Source organism: Colossoma macropomum, unplaced genomic scaffold (assembly GCF_904425465.1).
Source record: "Colossoma macropomum unplaced genomic scaffold, Colossoma_macropomum, whole genome shotgun sequence".
Taxonomy (NCBI): Eukaryota; Metazoa; Chordata; class Actinopteri; order Characiformes; family Serrasalmidae; genus Colossoma; species Colossoma macropomum.
This window is the reverse complement of record NW_023494854.1, coordinates 33,268-49,337: the sequence shown is the minus strand read 5'-3', so window position 1 is coordinate 49,337 and position 16,070 is coordinate 33,268. Positions and strand designations below refer to the sequence as shown.

The 16,070-nt window shown below is 36.0% G+C and overlaps 2 protein-coding genes across 3 annotated transcripts in view; both read left to right on the top strand.

Moving 5' to 3' along the window:
• The window catches only part of LOC118800321 (calponin homology domain-containing protein DDB_G0272472-like), a 118,589-nt gene that overhangs the window by 93,573 nt on the left and 8,946 nt on the right, over positions 1 to 16,070 (top strand). The window contains exon 1 of one of the 2 annotated variants that reach the window (XM_036560521.1): positions 10,758 to 11,127. The exons of the other annotated variant lie outside the window; for it this stretch is intronic. The gene's annotated coding sequence lies outside the window, so the exon portion shown is untranslated. Of the gene's footprint in view, positions 1 to 10,757; positions 11,128 to 16,070 lie in introns of those variants that run through there. 2 annotated transcript variants of the gene reach the window in all.
• On the top strand, positions 1,210 to 6,342 carry LOC118800320 (golgin subfamily A member 6-like protein 22). The gene is made up of 6 exons (XM_036560520.1): positions 1,210 to 1,677; positions 1,751 to 1,819; positions 3,812 to 4,344; positions 4,488 to 4,599; positions 4,933 to 5,004; positions 5,101 to 6,342. Exons 1-6 carry the CDS (start codon positions 1,344 to 1,346, stop codon positions 6,306 to 6,308), a joined length of 2,328 nt encoding a protein of 775 aa, XP_036416413.1. The 5' UTR covers positions 1,210 to 1,343; the 3' UTR covers positions 6,309 to 6,342.

The window sequence follows — 16,070 nt, the reverse complement described above, 5'->3', positions numbered from 1 at the left end:
CTTTTTTATTATAATGAAAAATATCATTTTTAATATAAACATGTTTACCACTGTGTTAAATCACCTTTCTTTAAACTGTTTAATCATTCAGGTACTGAGGATCATCTGCTGTAATTTTCTGTGGTTGTCGTTGTCTGATTCTCTTCTTCATGATATGCCAAACATTTTCAATAGAGACAGATCTGGACTGCAGGCAGGCCAGTCAAGCACACAGCAGAGTTTTAAAGGGTTAAAAATTGTAAATACTGTAAATATTTATTAAAGAGGTGTGACAGATACTGTAGAGTCACTAAAGATGGTCTGAATTCTTTATAATTTGACAGACCTGATTATTATTGGATATTAAACTGTAGAAATCTGTTTATTCAGATTTCTGTGTAACTCTGTGCTGTGACAGAACAGATAGTATCAGGTGATGAAGGAGGTGTCTGATAGGTCTGAAGGAGGAAGCTGTATTTAGGAATCTTCTCATTAAATGCAGTTATTTGATGAACAGTGGAACAGAGAGTAGAATAACCAGCTTATCTAAAACACGTTCTACTGCTGTCAGCTTTGCTCAGATCATTAAAGTCTCAGTAGAAATCAGTGCAGCTGTGCAGGCTGGTGTGAGTTTCTGCAGTAACAGGATTTCTGTTGGAGATCCTGTTGCAGAAGATCATTAACTTAAGCCTCTTTCTGTCCTTTTCTCTCCTTCATTCATCAACAGCTTTTCTGAATGGATACTGAGTTTATTCAGTGTAGCAGCTGCTCTGTATCTGTTCTTTTATCCTATCATGTTGTTTAGTGAGCTGGTTATGTCACACTAAAAACTTGTGCCACTAGAGTTAATACAAGAATTGTAGATTAACTTCAAGTAGAGTTATAAACTTTATTAAAAGTGCTAAGTTGCTAAAACAAGTTAAAGAGTGAGATTAGACAAGAAATAATAGCAGTTAGAAAAAAACAGAACATGTAAAAAAGAGAAATATGCATGTTGAAAATACAGAAGCAGCTTCACAAGAATCAAACAGCTTCAAGAGAAATATATTTATGAATGAACCAAAACTCAAATAAATTACACCTCTTTCACCATGTTATCTACAATGAACAGACTGATTATACAGTTAATTATGGTGAAGACCCCAAACCGGGACTTATTATCAAAATATATATGAGTCAATGTGCTGCTCAGGTGGGTCTTCAAAGTTAAATGAATGTGTTTTTTCACAGAGTTTTCAGAAGAAGCCAAACATTATAAAGATAAAGTGAGCATTTTAACTGAGAAAAATACACAGATTATGGAGAAAGACAAACAAATTCAAGAGAAAGAAAAACTTCTGACAATAAACACATAGACACTTCAGATGAAGGACAAGATGCTGGAAGAGAAAGAAACACTTCTCACAGAGACAAAACAAAAACTGGAACAAATTACCAAAGAGACTCAGATACAGCTTAAAAATAAAGACGCACAACTGGAGAATCAGATCAAACTGCTGGGAGAGAAAGAGACTCTACTGGAGATCACAGTGAAAGAGGTGGAAAGCAGTAAAAAGCAGCTGGAGACTCTGAGAAAGGAGCTGCAGGACAAGAGCAGCAAACTACAGGAGATGATGATCCTACTGGAACAACAGAAAACTGAACTCACCCGTCAGCAGAAAGAGTTAGAAGAGAAAGAACAACAACTGAAACACACAGGTAAGAATTTAAGACACAGACTGATTGTAAAATATCTGACTGATAAATTAATATTCTGTCTTTATCATTTCAGCACAACAGAATTCTGACCTACAGACTGAAACTGAAACACTAACAACTCTCATTTCATCACAGACGACTGGTGAGCTTTCAGGTTTAACCTCAGCTGTTTCAGTCTTTATTAACTGTGTTAATTAATGTGGTTTAATAATCATTAACATACACTACCAGTCAAAAGTTTGGAAAATGGCCATTACGGGTCAACTGATATGTTTCCAGGGGTATCATCAATTATTAGTAATCAAGGATAATAATAATAAACAATATTTAGGGCTGGTGCTCATAGAGTGAGAACTGATAAGAACGCCTCTCTTATTCACAACTTACATTAAATGCACATTAAAACCTTAAGTAAAATAAAGCGCTTTGAGCTTTAGACAGTAAATGCTTCAAAAATAGCAACCTAAACATTTTAAACTTATCTTTAAGACAATAAACAGATTAAAAAAACTTAGACAGTTCTCAATGCCTTTTAATAGTCAGTAACATTTGAAAGAAAAGTGGAGCTCAAAAAGGTGCTAACTTTAAATTTCAAAATTATACAAACAGATTATATTTACACAATTTTGTATTTAATGGATATGTAGTATGAGTCACTGACAGAACCTGACAAAGAAATTATATTTAATTTATTTATTATGATTTTACAAATAATGTAATGCTTTCTGGAGGCTTGTCTGTATAGTTGGCTCACTGAAGCTCCACTGTAGACCCTCACATTCTGAACATGTTCAAACTGCTACAGATCAGTTTGTCTGCTCCACACACAGAAACCTCACTCTCACCAACCAGCATTGTAGTGTGATGTTTTATTCAGGGCTCGAGCTGCACGAGTAACGTTTGTCTGACTACAGTGAGCAAATTATATGACTGAGTGAATTCAGCTTTTTCCATCTATGCTGTTCAACCGTGACATATTTTACCGTTTCCTCTCGCTGTGGGAGCGAAGCAGACGCTGCTTCATTCCCCTCCTGCATCTCTCACAAAACTGAAAAGCGTGTTTATTTGGATTTACTCGACAAGGGGCGGAACACAGAGACAGTCTACAGAAGTGCTGGCTGGTTGTCTGTGATGAGTCATCACATTTCAAACAATCCAGTAATGCTGTGGGTGGGTCATTGGGCCGGATTACAGAAGTGTGCTTTGTTGATTGTGGTTGCGTCAGATATGCAGATTAAAATAACAAAAGGCCCTTTTATCTGCAAAAAGCAGGTTCATATGCTTATTCTGATAATCGGAAAATGCTGAAAATTGGCTCTGATCATTAGTGGGGTTGAAAATCGATCAATGGACATATGTGTACCTGCTTCGGTTCTGCTGTAAAAGTATCCAGGAGCAGAGATTTTTTAGTGAGGAGAACTGCCACTTAATGTTGTGCGGGTCTGTCAGATGCTGGAGGGCCTCTCAAGACAGACCAAAGTGAAAAGGCTCTTATGAAGCTTTTATAAATGCTTAGTGAATTTTATACGTAAAATGCACTCGTTTTCACAACATAAAATAGCATGAAAAACTTCAACACTGCTGTTATTTTTCTGAGGTCTACTGAGATCCAGATATAGAAATTTTTAACAGTGTCTTATGATCATTCCTGATGTCAGTGAGCATTAAATGCCTTACTCAGCCAGCGAGCTGATCAGCTTACCAACCAATCAGCACTCAGTATCAGTAATGCTAGTGTCCTAGTGTCCTAGTTATTATTTTTATTTATTTTTTTTTTATTTATTTTTTTTAAAGCTGAGTTTTCTTTAATTTTTTTAAGAAATACCATTTTTTAAAATGTACTTACCCACATAAGTTCCCACATTAATGGGAAGAAACATATTCAAATTTTTTATTTTAGCCATTCCACTCCATTCACTCGCGTTTATTGAGGTATCTATAAGGGCGCCCTCTAGTGTTCTGCAGTCATGTTTTTGATATAATGGGAGTAATATCAACTGGTCATAAGATCTATTCCATGTTAGTGTTTTCTTACCACTTAATAAATTCACACTCCCGTTAAATCTCAGTATTGTGTATCTGTCAACATGGTCCATTGTGAAATCAGAGAGACTGAATTTCTATTTTCTTACAGATTTAACTGAAAAGACCACACAGCTTGAAAAAACAAAAAACATTCTATCTGAGAGAGACAGACAGCTAAGGGAGAGAGATAAACAAGTGGAGGAGAAAGACAGACTTCTGACAGAAAATACAACAACAGTTCAGATGAAGGAGAAGATTTTAGAAGAGAAAGACAAACTTCTCACAGAGACACAAGATGAACTGAGACAAACAACAAAGACATTAGAGAATCATAGAATACAGATGGAAGAAATGGAGAAAAGACTTGTGGAGAAAGATGAAGAATTAAAAGAGAAAAAACAAGAACTGAAAGATAAAAACACGATTATAAAAGAACATTTAGAGACTGTTGATAAGAGAGATTCATTATTAAAGGAAACTAATGAAAGATTAGAAAGTGTTAATAAACAGCTTAAAGATAAAGACTCACAACTGGAGAATCAGATCAAACTGCTGAGAGAGAAAGAGACTCTACTGGAGATCACAGTGAAAGAGGTGGAAAGCAGTAAAAAGCAGCTGGAGACTCTGAGAAAGGAACTGCAGGACAAGAGCAGCAAACTACAGGAGATGATGATCCTACTGGACCAACAGAAAACTGACGTGAGTGAAAAAGACAAACAGCTTGAAGAGAAGGAGAGACTTGTGAGAGAAACACACAGCTAATGGAAAGTGACAAGCAGGTTGAGGAGAAAGACAGACTTCTAGAGGAGAGAAACAAGCAGCTGCAGGAGAGAACAGATCCAGACTCAGCAGCTCCAGCCAGGAGGAGAAACAGCAAAGAGATTAAACCTCCAGAATGTAAGTAACTATTAAGACTGCATAAAGCTACAACATATATCACTATGAAACACTAACTACACACTGGAGGTGTTACTTTTGAATGTATGAGTGGACTTCAGAAAATGTTTTTGCTTTATGTTGTGCAGTGTTATATGAGTTTAGTGATAACATATGCATATGTGTGCTTCAGAAAATGGGTTTGAATCCAAGTCAATTGCTCTATGATATGCACTTTTATTTATGATCACATCAAAGTTTTGTGATAAAATCAAAGTATTAAACAGCAACAGTATAACCTGTATGTGAATTTCATGAACTATACTATCTATGTCCGATTCTTGTATTTCCTAGTCAGTGAAGAGACTCCAGACTCAGCAGCACAACTCAGGAGAAGAAACAGTATTGAAGGACTTCCTCCAAAATGTATATAATTACACTTTCATATGTTTATTTTATAAATATTCAGAGAATTATATCCACATACACTAACATAATTTCTTTATTCTTTTTTATTCATAGTGAGTGGAGAATCCTCTAGTTCAGCCTCTCCAGGGTCAGTTCCTGTATCAGAGCTCAGGCTGGTGCTGCTGGGGAGGACTGGATGTGGGAAGAGAGCAGCAGGAAACACCATCCTGGGCAGAGAGGAGAGGAGCCAGGCTGGAGCGTCTACAGTGAGGCAGCAGAGTGAGAGCAGACAGGGGGAGGTGGCTGGGAGGCAGGTGACTGTGGTGGACACTCCTGACTGGTTCTGTCCTGGACTTTCTCTGGAGGAGCTGAGACAGGACGTTGGACTCTGTGTCCGTCTGTCTGCCCCAGGACCCCATGCCTTCCTCCTAGTCATACCAGTGAAGCAGTCTACAGGAGAGGAGAGAGGCATGCTGGAGAAAATGGAGGAGATTTTTGGAGAGAGATGTTGGAGGAACACCATGATCCTTTTCATTGTTACTGATGAAGTCCAAGAGAAGAACATTGAAGAGTTTATCCAGTCAGGGAACCAGGAGGTCCAGAGACTTGTAGAGAAATGTGGGAACAGGTTTCACTGTCTCAGCATTAAGGAGAGTGGAGATGGTTCTCAAATCTCAGAGCTGCTGGAGAAGATAGAGAAGATGGTGGAAGAAAACAGAGAGGAATTCTACAGCAGTGAGATCTACCTGGAGACAGAATCTCAGATCAGAGCAATGAAGACAAAGATCATGAAAGAAAGAGAAGAAAGAAGGATGATAGAAGAGAGAGAAATGAAAGAAAAATTAGAAAAGGAGGTGCGGAACTCTTTGAGAAAGATAGAGGGAGCGGTACAAGAGCATGAAGGAGAGATAAAACAACTGAATGACCGAACAACTGAGCTAGAGAGAAGGATGAAAGAAGAGAGGGATGAAGAGAAAAAGAAAGAATTGGAACGAGAGCTGGAAAGAGAGTTCGAGAGAAGGACAGAAATGGAAGAAAAGGTGAAGAGACTAAAAGAAAAGAGAGAGAAGGAGAGGAGAGAGATGGAGGAGAGACACAGACAGGAGATGGAGGAGATCAGGGAGTCGTATGAAGGAGAAGCCAGAATGGAGGCAGAGAGGAACCTCATGAAGATCATCCTGCCTGAACTCCAGAGAAACATTTTGATATCAAAGTTAAAGATGCAGGAAGAGCTCAGCAGACAGATGGAGGAGAAGGACAGAGAGCTGGAGACACTGAGACTCAGAGTGAGAGAACTTAGGAGGAGGTCCATAAATATATAGGAGGAGCTGCTCAGGAACAGAAGGAGGTCAGTAGGAGACTCTCAACATGCTGAGAGAGCTTCTCTACTGCTGGACATACAGACTGGATGGGTGGGTTTACACGCTGCCTGTTACTGTTACAGTGTTGTTTATTTAGTAGTGATGGTGTGTAGATGTTGTGAAGGACAACTCCTTTGACACTGTGTTGCTAGTAAAATGTTTATTACAAAGTAAAACAGCATCATATCAAGCACTATAAAGTACCTGAGAGAGGATCCGTGCCAATTCTAAATGTCCTCTCTCGAACAGAATGACCAACAGCATATATATATGGTTCTTGTTGTTAAAACAGGAGACAGAACATATGGTTCTTTTTAAAATGATCTCATCTATTTGGAACTAAGAAGAAGAAAGAAAGTGAGAGGCCCACTTCCTATGGACCTTTAAATTGAGAGGGCTATGGACCCAGGGGCCCCCCTGGTTCAAACATTCCTATCCCCTGCACAAAAAGAGCACACAGGGCACTCCTAGATACTTGGAACTTCAGACATCAGCTTATACTCAATGTTATGAGTGTTTTTACCTTCTTCTATCAAAAGGTTCCTTTTTAAATATACTTCAACAGTAAATCTGCTGATGTCATATTTTGTTTACATAGTGTTTCTATTATTCATAACACAAGATCCAGAACACACTGCTTCTGTCAGCTTCTGACACTCTGTGTCCTTATGTCACATCAGTTACACTAGTTTAAAGGTTTTGTGAAAGATAACTGTTCACTGTTTGTCTAATGGGTGTGAGAAAGTAAAATGTATCACTCTTAAATGAGTGATCTGAAAACTAAAGTTCTTGCACAATGAAGTCTGGACTTCACTATTTCTAGAATAGTCCAGCAGGTCTCAAATGCTCAAATGCTGTGCACTGAAACACGAAAGCAGTAAATGGATACAGTGTTTTAATGTAATTGTGCTGTACACTAATGATACTGGACACTAATCAGGTAACTCACTCAGTGACTGTGTTTCTTACTGTCTTTTGTGAGCTTTGGTTTCATACTAGTAGGTGCTCTTCTTCAATGTGCATTTAATGCATTTATGATTATTGCTCAATGCACTTGTTCATAATCAAGTTATATTTTCTGGAACATTATAATATATATATATATATATTTATATATATATATATATATATATATATAACATCAAGTTATATTTTATATTCTTGGAACAAAACCTCTTATCTCCATTTTTGTCATTTTTAATTGTTTACCATAATTGAACATGCCAGTTGCATTGACAGTACATCGATAAGTATACTTCATACTCTAAAGTTATCAAAAATTACTAAAAGTTTTGTTCCAACAGCAAAGATTGTTATTTTGTATACAATAGATTAAGGGTTAATACTTGAATGTCCATTAAAAGCGTAAGCTAATACTCTTCAGCTTAAGTATATTCATGGGGGATAAGGTATATTTAATGAACTAAACAAAATTCTTGGGATGTGTCTTCATTGTTCTGTTTTTGTGTGAATGTGTATGACTGGACATACTATTTTAATTTGGTTTTAAAACACATTTAAAACTTCTGTTACACTTGTACCTTTTTTACTTTTTCTTTAGAAATTTTATATTCATGAGGGATGCAATTTTTCTTTAAGACATTTCTGCAACAAATTAGTGCCAAATAAACTGAACTGAGAAAAACACTCGATAGAGCAGTTGTCAGTGTGGCTACACACAGTGCTTCTGTTCAAGTAAGAGATGTACATCTGCACTTTAATTTTCCAAGACCAAATCACTGACCTGAATCATGTGATCATGAGAAAACAGCAGAGAGGCATCAGATCTCAGGTCTCTTTCTCTGTGGAGGAAACACTGTTAGAACTCTGCTTCCACCTCCTGGACTAACAAAGCAACAGCAGCAGTACATTAATGAAAAATCTCAATGTTAGAAGGAAAAATCATCACAAAAGCACTGCTGAGAAATGCACAACACAAACACTAAATCTTCTTTATTATCTTTTATACTCACAGTTTTCACTTACAAGCACACATTTAACTGCATATCAGATGCCTGAAACTCACAGTGCTCTGCTGAGATGAGGATGATGATGGTCAGTAAGACAGAGATGAGAACTAACAGCAGAAACATCATCATCCTCCTTTGTAAGATCAGTTATCAACATAATATCCCAGTAAATGATCATTACCTGCAAAAACATTCATTTTATTTACAGTTAATTACTAAAGATTGAGCAGATTGTAATCAGCAAATATCACTGTTTAACAGATAAACTAGTATTTAAGTATCTTCTCTTAAATATGTAAATGCAAGAGAAAGTTAAAGATTATGTTGACAGTATTTTTAAAACATTGTGAGCATGTAGAAGGATTGCATGGCATAAATCAGAAGCTGATTACAGACTAATTTACCCAGCATGCTTTGATTATATCTAATAAGCAGTTAATCAAAGTCAGTATAACTTCATTAGGATGAGAAGCAGTATTATTTTAGAAACCAAGAGATCATAAAAAAGTTAGCTGAGGCTTTTGATGTGAATGTCTTTAAATATTGTGAAATGGCAGCATTAAAGTGAAATGACTGCAGGGATTTATTCAGTTTTTTATTTATTTATTTATTTATTTATTCATTTATTCATGTTGGTGTGCAGTTCCCTTTTACACCATACATAGTGCTGTTTGTTCTTCTTAAACAATTCAACCCTCAGTCCACAAAACACTTACCCCAGTAGTGTTTTGGAGTGCCGACGTGCTTTTTGGCAAACTTAAGACATGCAGCGGCATTTTGGAGAGCAGCAGCTTCGTCCATGGTTTTCTGCCATGGACAAAATACCTCCTCTATGCTTTTTGTATAGTAGACTCATGAGCAGAGATGTTAACCAATTCAAATGATTCTGACAAGCCTTTACCTGATACTGTACAGTTCTTTTTTATTTCATTGAGATTCTTTGTGTCTTTGGAGTGATTTTGGCTGGGTGCCCACATCTAGGGAGGGTAGACACAGCACTAAATTATTTCCATTTAAAGACAGTATGTTTAACTGTAGACTGATGAACACCTAAACTCTGTGAGGTTACTTTGTAACCCTTTCCAGCTTTATGGAAATAAACAGTTACCGATCATAGGACTTCTGAGATCTCTGTCTTGTGAGACAGAACAGTAGCTCTAACCCTCAACTCAAATCTCATTTCTTTGATTGGAATCTGATTAGTCATTAGTATTGGGGTTTACATACGTTTTTCAGCCTTTACTGAAAATGTTGAAGTGATGTATTCAGTATGGACCAGAACAATACATTATTTTTGTGATTCATTTAAACTGTATTTGTTCTTTATTGTAATTTAGATGAAGACCAGAGCTTATTTTAAACTGTCTATATACATAAAAGCAGATAATTCCAAAAGGCTCACATACTTTTCTTGGCACTGTATAACTCTGTAACAATATATACTGTTTTTCATCCAACCAATCATATTTTAAACAATACAAGAGAGGCTGATTCTATTTGATATTTCCTTTCTTTATACATCCTTATTTATTAAACATTGTAATTTGTCAACACACTATTCATGTGTTTGGTGGAACCAGACTAATTTTAACTTATGGCCACACCCATAATGATGATGAGAGACAGTAACAGGTTTTAAGTTCCACTCTGGCCAAAGGATGATTTATGTCTCCCGTCAGAAGAAGAGCTGCAGAGTCGTATTATATAAAAGAGGAGGACATTTATTTCCCCAAAATGAAGGAGAATGTTTAAATCTGTGAATGACATTCTTTTCAAAGAGTTTTTAAAATACAGATTTAATATGGATTTGAGTGCTTACACTTTCTGTAAAACACACATGGGGTCAGTTTAAAAACTTGTTTATTATTGTAATTTGTCACAAAAAATACCTTGTCCCAAGTGATCACATGTGAAGTTGAAGATATTTGACACTAAATAAAGTTATATAAAATATGGTATTTAATGGCTGAAAGTAAGATTGAATACTTCTGTCATAATAAGTGTGGGTGAAATGTTCTATACATCCAATATAGCCTAAAATAAAATGCTAAGATATTACTTAAATGTGGAATTTTTAATGTTGGTTCAAATCCTTTAAAAGAGTGTATCAAACCCAACACTGTTTAATGTCTGCTGGTTCCACTCAGTCCACTCTGTACAAATTCCACCACTGATGTTATAGAATTGAGATGATCAGAGAGCAGAATTATGAACAAGGTTTCTAACGTCTTCTTTCTGACATTAAATCATCGCAGTGTGTGTTCAAATGATCTTCACCCAATAATCTCAGTATTATGATCTATTTGAATTGATGAGCATCTGTTGAGTCTCTTTATCTGTGATATCAGTCAGAAACACAGAGTCAGCAGCAGGAGATGCTAACAGCTGCAGCTAACAGAAGGAGAGAGAGTTACATATTAACTACTGATGAACTTCAGACCCACAAACTTCTTCAGAGAGCAAACATCACCTTCAGGTATTGATCCTAAAGCTGGACATTAGAGCAGTTATTTTCACAGATAAATGGATTATTATTTAGTCTGAACTGAAACTATGAGGAGGGAGAAAGTACAGTCGGTGCTGCTGGAGCTCAGTGTGGTTCATTTACCTCAGTGACTGAAGCTGAATGTAGTTTAATCTGCTTCCAGGACAGGAATTTTACTACACGGAGGTTCTCATTTAATCAGGAAGTAAAAGTAGAATAGAAGCTCTTAACTTCTACTAAATGATGATTTGTTGTTACAACAGCTTTTTCTGAAACATGGACCCATTTCATCTGAGGAGGAGGAAGATAATGAAGAGTAACTAAGGTAAGAAAATCAGCATCACGCTAAAGCAGATGCTAATTGTTTATAGGATGGTTTTAATATAACAAATAAGCTACAGAGTGAGTGTTTGAACAATGAGCTTTAAACTCATATTTATCAGATATTTCTGAATGTGAATAGCTGAGTTAGAGGAGGCTTTTAAGAGTAAACTGTGCATTTATATTGACCTTTGACCCCACAGTTGATGCTCATGAGTGTGAATGAATGTATTCAGTTTGTTTAATGCTGTTTGTAAAGGTCTCTCTGTCTCACAGTAAAGAGTGTTAGTGAATCTGCTTCTGGCCTTTTGTGCAGCAGAGTTCTGCTTTTTATTGTACTCATTTATTTGGCTTTTTGTGCAAACATTTATCCTATTTATGCTATTACCTTTCATACATAAAAATGCAGGTCAAAGTGCTTCGCAGAATACAATAACATTAAAAGATTATGTTTGTCCAATAAAAATAAATAGAAATAGAAACAGAGAAAACAAGAGAGCATTAAACAAACTAGGTATGATAATGAAAGTTGATTAAAAATAAAAGTTAAAACAATAAGATTAGAATAAATGAACTGTATGTAAAAAATATCAACTAATAAAACGTAATACAAATGTCTTCAGAGGTTTTTTTTTTTCTTTGTTTATTTTTTTAAAGAGGGAAGTAGTTTGACAGATTTTATTGGTGTGACACACTGCTAGGAAAAAAAATAGCACAACTGTAATAAAATGATAGAAAAAGTGATGCGTTGATTTTTCTGTGTACATAACTAAATCTATCTATAATTTATAATTTATAATTTATAATTTATAATTTCCATAATGCATCTCTTCTTTCAGTGCACAAAATTAACTGTAAGAGAAACATTTCATGCAGACGGGCCAAGTTATTCATAGCCTACAACACGTGCATGAATTCACCTGTAAAAAGTAAATAGTGTGATAAACACAGAGCAGCACTGCTGAAGAGACTCAGCGCACATCCACTCACCTGTGTGCTCTGCAATTTAGTCTTTCACATCAAGATCATTATTAAATACAGCATCATCAGACTATTAGAACTGACTGATAACTACCCTGACAGCAGGTTTTCACCATAACATGTCACCGTTCACACAGAGTAACTGCTTTATTAATGGCTGGCCATCTCACTTTCCATAACTGGGGCGCCATGTTTTATGCTAGCCACACTTCGGCTATATGTCTGTTTTTAAAACTAGTAAAGATAAGTGTCTGATAAATACTAATGAATAAAGAGTTTCATGTCCAGTCTAATCTCTCTCTCTCTCCCTCTCTCTCTCTCTCTCTCTCTCTCTCTCACACACACACACACACACACACACATTAAATATGCTTTCTTGGCGTAACAGGATATCAGACAGGAATCAGAAGTGCTGATTATATAAGATATGCTATGTTTTTTTTCTCTCTGCTCTTATGGCAGCTATGAATAAATTGATGTGTGTAAGGTGGAAACTTTGTCAGTAAATCTTGGCAGAAAGGGTTTATATTTTGAACATGAAGGAACAAAGTGATTCTCAGTTTCTGTCTCTCCTGACGGGCAGTGGGTGCAGAACCTGTTCTCTCTGTCTAGCCTGCTTTTTCTGTGTCGTTTTATTTCAGTGGCCAGTTTTTGTCCAGTGCAGAGTATAATCTACTCTGTTATTGTCTTCAGTCTCTCTCAGTGTAGAGGTGGTGCTGAGGTGCTGGTTTCCCCTCTGTTTTTTTCTTCTTGTCTAGTTGGTTTAGCAGGTGGTTTGGTTTTGTTCTGTTACTGATGAAGTCTCTGTAGTGAAGGGAGCCTGAATCTGATTAGTTGAGGTGGTACCAGAATTTACAGCATCTTTTCTCAATGTCCAGAATGAGTGGACATCTGACCAGCTCTGCTTTACTGGCCAAATTAGAAATACCTCTGTTCACCTGCAGGATGTCTTTGCGGAATCCTAGATCAAAGAATTATGTGGGTGTTTGTCCCAAATTTCATTTTTTTACTACTTTTTTCCCCAGATCTCACTGCCATATTACATTATTGGTTTGATTATTGACTTGAATAATTTGAATAACGCCCACATTGCAGTGGGTGGACTGAACTTAGAAATTGTTTTTCTGAACATATAATAAGATTGACATGATTTTATTGTCTGTGATGTAATTGCTGATTTAAAAATTCCTTCTGAATTTATATATCATGCCTAAAAACAGTAATTGTTGGTGTTTTCTTTTGAAAAATAATTACTTTTGTTTTCTCCATATTTACCGTAAGGATTCAATTTGTACAGTAAGTCTCTAGTATTGATGTTCTGTTCTGTTGAAGAGCATCTTTTGTTGGTGCTAATATTACTAAATCATTTGTATACATTATATTTTCAGAGATGAGTCCAGGAATAGCTGAATTTTGTAATTTGATCATTTATATATCCCTTAAATAAAGCCTTGCTAAATAAACTGCAGCCTTGCTTTACTCCTTAATTTTGTTTAACATATTCTATACTTTTTGTGTCAAACTTTACACAGCATTGTGTATATTGTTATATATTGTTTTTATTAGATTGTATACTTTACCTTCAACATCGCTGTTTTATTGATTTATAGATTAATACTTTGTGCCAAACAGAGTTATGTCCACAAAACAGGCACAGATTTTTCCTCTTGATTTGTTGTGGACATGATGGTTTTTTATAGGGTTTGGATGGTGTATACAGTGTATATAAGAAGTCTACACACCCCTGTTTAAATGCCAGGTTTTTGTCATGTAAAAAAACAGACCAAGATGAATAATTTCAGATTTATTTTCACCTTCAATGTGCCTCATAATCTGTACAATTCTATTGAAAAACAAACTGAAATCCTTTAGAGGGGGGAAAATAAAAATAAAGAACTAAAATAATGTGGTTGCATAAGTGTGAACACCCTCTTCTAATTGAGGATGTTGTTGTGCTCAGAAATAGCCAATCACATTTAAACTCATGTTAAATAGTAGTCAGTACACAGCTGCCATCATTTAAAGTGATTCTGAGAAACCCCATGTAAAGTTCAGCTGTTCTAGTAGGACTTTCCTAACATTTTCTTAGTTGCATTTTACAGCAAAAGCCATGGTCTGTAAAGAGCTTACAACACATCAAAAAGATCTGGTAGTTGAAAGGTATCAGTCAGGAGAAGGGTATAAAACATTTCCAAGGCATTAGATATACCATGGAACACAGTGAAGACAGTCATAAAGAAGTGGATTAAATTTGGCACAACAGCGACAATACCAAGAACTGGACATCCCTCAAAAATTGAAGAAAAGACAAGAAGAAAAATGGACCGGGAGGCTGCCAAGAGGCCTACAGCAACATTAAAGGATCTACCGTATTCTTCCATTGATATAGTGAAGACTAAAGTTGCCTGGTTGGAATAAGGTTTTGTGACAGTATGCTGTTAAGGCAAGAGCCTCACACTTATACCAGTTTATTTTGTATCCAGAGAGTCTAGAAAATGCGTTGATAACATATAACAAAACAGAGATGGAAGTCTCTGGGTTGTGCAAAAGGTCAAGACATCATCTGCATAAAGCATCACCTTATGCAATGTGGGCCCAAGACCTCTAGATCTACACTAGAAGATTCTACACTCACTGTGAATCAACAACAATGAGGCATTTAATCTCTTATTGTGTGATGGTGATTATTACATTTAAATAAATATTTAAGGTAGTATAGACAATCAGTGGAATCATTTAGTATTTGGACGATCTCCCTTCATACTCTCTCTTCACCTGAGTGGTGCTGCAGATTCTAGAGTCTCTCCACTCACTGTGAAACAGATTATGTTTTCACTTTATTTGCTGAAGAAACACAAGTCCCTCCATCTTGTTGATTGTGTTTTTTGCCTTCTGGTTTAGCATTTAACGCTAAAAATGTTCTATGATATAGTTATGAAATTATGTACACATAAACTTTGTTTTAATATTAGTCTGTTAACCCTTTAATTATATTTGGACCACCTGTTATACACACGTTCTCAGTTCTCATATTCTAGAAAGGTTGCTCTTTAAAGGGACGTTCTTCCCATGAACACAAGTCTGTTCTTCTTGTTCTGGTAGATGAAACACTCACTGTTTTCTAATAGCGGTCAGCATGAACCAGAAATAAAAAGACAAAAATCAGAAGAGCTGCTGCTTTTAAATAGGCACAGCTGAATAAGATATATAGTTTTTAGGAGTTTATGTCATGAAATGTATCAATAAGAGTTTAACATTTTGCTGTTTAATGTTTTGCTGATCTCACCAACTACTAAACTCTTATAGAACTACACTTTACAGCAAAGTTGACAATTGTTATATTTGTTTGAATTCATATTAAATCATATTTTTCTGGAATATGCATCTGTATTTTAATTTGTTAGACACCTACAGTGTGTGATCACATAACAATGTACACACTTTATACTTTTATATTTTACAGAATTTCATTTTCAGCATCTTCATTCAACCATATTAGTCTAATCTCTTTGCTGTTTCTCCTCCTGGCTGGAACTGCTGAGTCTGGATCTGTTCTCTCCTGCAGCTGCTTGTTTCATAAATGTCTAAAGCCTTGAACTCTTGAAAATAAAGCCAAATTGTTATTGTCACAAATTGGTTGTCTGTGTGACTTGGGGAACCGGGAGGGCACGGAGGTCTCTTTATTTTTATGTTGCAGCCTGACCTAGCCGGGTCGTAACACTAGTGAAATCTAGGATTGTTTATGAATTTAAGTTCTATAAAGCAACAAACAACCTAGAGGTATTTGAATTTGAATGGTGCTGTAAAGATGTTTTCTGCACTGTGGTGGAGGGTGAGTTAGTTAGGGCTAATATTGTTTAAGGGGCAGTCATATTATGTGTGAAGCATTTGTGTATATGATTTGAAGTGACCGAGTAAAAGTCTCTTTGCAAAATCAATCAATTTCTCTCTCTCTCTCTCTCTCTC

Bases quoted from the DNA above. Each gene is read 5' to 3' on its own strand.
- LOC118800320 (XM_036560520.1), top strand. From the start codon at position 1,344: ATGAAGGACAAGATGCTGGAAGAGAAAGAAACACTTCTCACAGAGACA. The intron at 1,678-1,750 runs GTAAGAATTTAA...TTATCATTTCAG, and splicing joins ACAACAACTGAAACACACAG to CACAACAGAATTCTGACCTA. The intron at 4,345-4,487 runs GACAAGAGCAGC...AAGCAGGTTGAG, and splicing joins CTCTGAGAAAGGAACTGCAG to GAGAAAGACAGACTTCTAGA.